The 5000-nt window shown below is 41.8% G+C and overlaps 1 protein-coding gene across 1 annotated transcript in view; it reads left to right on the forward strand.

The window, feature by feature from the left end:
* The window catches only part of LOC138020730 (nose resistant to fluoxetine protein 6-like), a 42144-nt gene that overhangs the window by 21065 nt on the left and 16079 nt on the right, over window positions 1-5000 (forward strand). Inside the window, exon 5 of the mRNA XM_068867664.1 lies at window positions 3586-3839. Coding sequence (XP_068723765.1) covers window positions 3586-3839 — 254 coding nt within the window. The remainder of the gene's footprint in view (window positions 1-3585; window positions 3840-5000) is intronic.

The following is a 5000-nucleotide window of genomic DNA, read 5'->3' on the forward strand; positions in this document are numbered from 1 at the left end:
ATGATCCCAAATGTTGTATATTTCATTTATTTCGTAAAGGAGGTGGTTATGAATTCAGCAAGGTCATCATGGTGGTAAATACTACCGAAATCACTAAACTGTTTACCCCGCAAAAAATGATCGATCGCATTTGAATTTCGACTTGCTCACGTGACCATTTGGAGCGCCCGGATTCGTGACGTGTCATTCTTGATGTGAGCGAGGCTGTGGGAGAATATAAGAGAAACAAACCGCGGCAAACCGCGGCATGAGAGGAATGTGTACGAAGAACGTTTCACCTTTTGGAATAACCTACGATCAAGCGTACTTTTCTTGAGACAGGGTGCTAAAAAGTACGCCTGATACAATTTCTTAACGAGTCGTCTGCCGCCCACCTGTCAAGAGGGATGTTATCATGTGTCATGCTATAAATGTGAGCCAATCAGATTTTACCGAAAATTACCTGCACGCTGCGATTCAAGTAAAGACGCGACAAAAACAAAATAGCACTCTGGCTTTGATTTCTGCAATCAAAGCTATTTCTGCAAATCCTGCTTGACAGTTGGTGCGGTTTCTCTGTTCAAACCATCAACGAACAAAGAATTTCGAGATAAAATGGCAGAAAAAGCCCGAATTTCTTCATGTCATCATCAGGCGCAATCAACAGTACAATAAACTTTATTTAAACTCGAATATTTGAGATGCCAATAAAAGATGCTATAAAAATAGATATGAGGAAAATGGACTTTGAGAAATTCTAGTTTTTCAGCAGCAGCTACGCAGCTATCATTTTGTTAGAAGTGTGTTCAGATTGTTCAGCGATTCCGTAAACAGTGTCGAATTTCTCTGTCAAGCTCGGCTGATTCCCCGAATGTGTCAGCCCTAAAGTTCTATTCGGTTCTTTTTGGATTCGCAACTTGTTGCTTCCGAATATATTCCAAAGGACTTGCCACAACTACAAACGTTTTCGAGTTGGTGGAAGAAGAACGATGTATTTTCTTCTAGAATGTTCGGGCCTGTATTAACACTATTGCGAAATCCCGTAGGAAGTACAACTGTAATGTCTTCTTTTACTCAAACCATTCTTCGGATGCGTTCTCTCCGCTCTTCCTTTAAAGGTTTTTGAAAAAAATCTGAAGTCGAAGCAACAGCTGCTGTAAACAGAGCCTAAACATCACTCGTGTTGAAATCCTTCTTGGCGGCCATAATTTCATCAGCTGTTAACCGATTTACAAGAAGTATTGCAATTCTGTAACCAATCGGAGCGAGGCTCCAAAAGCTCTATTGTTTTTCGGCCAATCAGAGTAAAGTCCAGATTCTGGACTACGAGCAGACGACTCGTTAAGAAATTGTATCAGGCGTACCTTTTCCCACCATGTCTAAGGAAAAGTACACCTGATCGCAGGTTACTTTTGGAAATGATATGTGGTCACTGACGGTTGAGCGGAGGGGGAGATGTTTCAACAGAGTTCTACCAGGGACTTTTTAGAGACGTAGGATTAACATACAAAATGAGTGGTCTTACAGTTTCAAAAATATGGAAGACGAGTTTTGTCAAACATGAAACCGAAAATTACTTCCATCGTCACACAGCTAAGGGTCAACCGAAAAAGCTGGAAGAACCAGAACTAGATTTACTGCAACTGCTGATAAAAAGCAGACCTTCGGTAACATACATGGCGAAGCTGGATACTTTGAGGTAGTGTAAAGACTTCTTGGCGCTTGGCCAAGATCGAAGAAAATAAAAATGTCGTACGCTCTCGAGGCAGTTCAATGTAAACACATGATGCTTTGTTGTTTCAAATTTCATGCTAGTAAAGGGCCGTTGGCAAAAGCCGGATCGGACCGGATCGCACCAGACCGGACTGGACCGGATCGGATCGGATAGAACCGAACCGGATCGGATCGGATTGACAAAACTCGGACCGGATCTATAACACCAGACAACGAGCTCAAATTCTGTGCTGTTCTCTCTTGTGTAGTCGTCTCCTCGTTTATTGAGACTCGTCGAAATGTTTTCTTTCCAAAGGTGATTACAGATTGCGAAGCGGAATTATGAAAGATACGATGTGACGAAGTGACGTCAATAAGCGAATTGACTGCGTACACAACGGTCTTCTTTCTCAAACATAAAAACTGACGACATTCTTTACTTTACCCCTGTCCCTTCTAATTGCACAATAGCTAGCCTGCGAGCAGGCTCTCTCTCCTCGGTGGGAGAGAAGGAGAGCCTGCACGCATCCCTTTGAATTTTGAATGCCGCCTCCTGATGTCACGCTGAGAGAGCTGTCAAAAATTAGCCAATCAGCGCGCACCCGAAGTAAACATTGAAAAAAGAACAGAAAACAGAAAGCCACCCGTTGTGTATTTCAATTTGCTCGAGGCAGAAACTCAAAAAAAACTGTAAAGGAAGGAAGACTTCGCCAGAAAAGCCTATAACAACTATTGCTGATGCTGTAAAGCGTAGCTGAATATTCATTACGGTAATTCGTCGAAGTCCCTTCCGCGGAAAAAATGTTTCGTTCGTTAGGGAAAAATTAAGCACACAAACTTCAAACGACGGGAATCGTAATAGAGAAATTCGTTTTCCCTGACCGCATCTCCTCTGTGTGAGAATCGTCGACCACAACTGCTGCCAAATTTCGGTAAAGCGAAGCGGGGTTATCTTTTTTAATTTATTTTAATGAATCAAGACATTACATACATTACAATATTCTAATACCTACACCAATTTATTTCAAAGGTTTATTGAGTATTTGCGGAGTTACGAGGAGATCGAGCAATCATTTGTGGAGTCGCCTTTTCGGCTTAACCAAATACTTGCTAAAATCGTGTAGAGTTCCTCTATCGTTCTCTATCGTTAAATCAGCAACAGAGGCAGCCGAAAGGCCCATTTTTGTCCAAATGTGATCAGCGATAATGCTTTGTCGAGGACAGGAAACTACCACAGTGACATGAAGTCGCCCTCGTTGTATTTTGGCCGCTACGAAAAACAGTTGGGAAATAAGCCTTTTTCCGAATCCTGTGGATAACAGAGATAGAACTTCCTTCCTTCCAGTAGAGAAGCCATTGCATCGCGTCGCCCGACCTTTAATTATGTAAAGTTATGGTAAATTGCAACATTCTACAATTTTCTCAGACGCATTTCTGACCACCTCATCTCTGCGAAGCGAAGAGGCTTTCTTATTGTCGGAGCTTGTCACTGGTGACGTCACGAGGTAATTTCATTTCAGCCAATCAGTATTTTGCGTCTAAAATTTGGACGCGACATTCAGAATACAAAGCCTTGCGGGCAGGCTCTCATTCTACCCCCAACCCCAGTCCCTCGGAGGGCCTGCTCGCAGGCTACACAATAGCCTGATTTAGCAACAGAAAAGGGGACGTCATTTGACGAAAGGAGAGCCCACAGAATAGTTGGGATTCTACTCGACTAATATGGCCTAATATGGATATTTTGCTGCTCGCGCCATTGTCACCCTTGTTCCATACCAAGAAAACCTCAACCAAAAGTAGTGTAGTTTCCCATTTAGGTGTAAGGCATGTGAATAGAGCTTTTATTTTCCGTGGTACCATTCTTTACTAATGATCATTGTTTTGATCTTGTAGAGTTATTTGTGGCATCATAGCATATTTATGTCTTGTTGGAACTTTGGTCGACTTGTGCCTAATTCAACAGACTTGGAAATTTTGGTTTACACTGGAAAATGTTCGAAATGAAAGTCATCTGCCATCTAAAGAAAGACAGGATTGGGGTGATGCGAATAATGAGTATACTCCATTGGTTCACTCAAACGTGCCTGATTCCAAATCAGAGCTGGTTTCTGATGTTCACTTAATACAGCCCAGTGTGCAAGAAAGAGGTAAAGTAACTGAGATCTTATGACTTTTTCCCCCTCAAAGTGATAAACGCAGGGTCCATGGCAGATACATGTACCTCAAGCTCAACGTATTTTGTTTAACAATACTGATCACAACATCCTGCTGTCAGAGGTACCACATGATCTTCCAGGGTGATCAACATCCGAGCACTATACTAGTCGCAAAATTCTTGCTATCTCCAATAAAATGTATTCTCATACCAATCGCAATATCATCATCATACTTCTCAAATTCGCTTATCACTCCCAAAGCCCCTACATCTACTGGAATAACAGTTATACCTTCTTCATCACCCACCTTTTGTTAATCATTCCATTCATTTACACCGCTAGATCCTTCAGTGTAATGATGTAAGATTTTTCAACCAGTATCCCTATACTTCATCTTACCCTGGGCACTTCCAGTTCAGGATTTTGTTTTGTCTGTTGAATCACCAGACGTTGTCCGTATTGTATGTCATTCTCTTTTGACCCATTTTCCTCTGATCGTAATTCCCTCAACGACTCTGTATCCTTTTTTCAATTATCCCAGATGTTTCTACAAAACCTTCACTCTCTTCAATATTTTGTTTCTCGTTACTGTCCACCTCCCCACTTAACTGTTAATAAACCCACTTCCGATCCTATTGGAACAATCAATTCATCCAGACCTATACTTATTGTTCATTTCTTCGTTCATATCATTATCTCTTAAAGACCCACCTCCAGGTCCGACAGGCATTGAGAAGCGTGGAACAATTTTCATATCTGAAGATCCTGCAAAAGCTGAAATTCATCCAATCAGATTTCTACGATAAGCAATGTGAATATCATTCCATAACAAAAACAAACGGTCGAAAAGCCTGTCGGTTGAAGGTGGGCCTTTTTTGGCCTGCAGTGTGAACGGACCAAGGCCATCTTGCCCCGCCCACATCCGGAAGGGTGGCCGCGATCGTCATCCTCAGTTCATTGTCAGGTGGAATGCAGCAAGTACTTGTTAAATTTCATGTCTTAGGTATTTCTTGCTTCACTATAAAGCCAACGTATACTATTTAACAATTAGACCCTTAGCCCTTGAGGGGGAAGGGTCTAATTGTTTTAGTATCACCCAACTAGTCGGACAGAAAAGGCAATAACAAAGTTAGCAAATGCAAGTTGAAGAAA

The sequence above is a fragment of the Montipora capricornis genome, chromosome 10, assembly GCF_036669925.1.
Source record: "Montipora capricornis isolate CH-2021 chromosome 10, ASM3666992v2, whole genome shotgun sequence".
Taxonomy (NCBI): Eukaryota; Metazoa; Cnidaria; class Anthozoa; order Scleractinia; family Acroporidae; genus Montipora; species Montipora capricornis.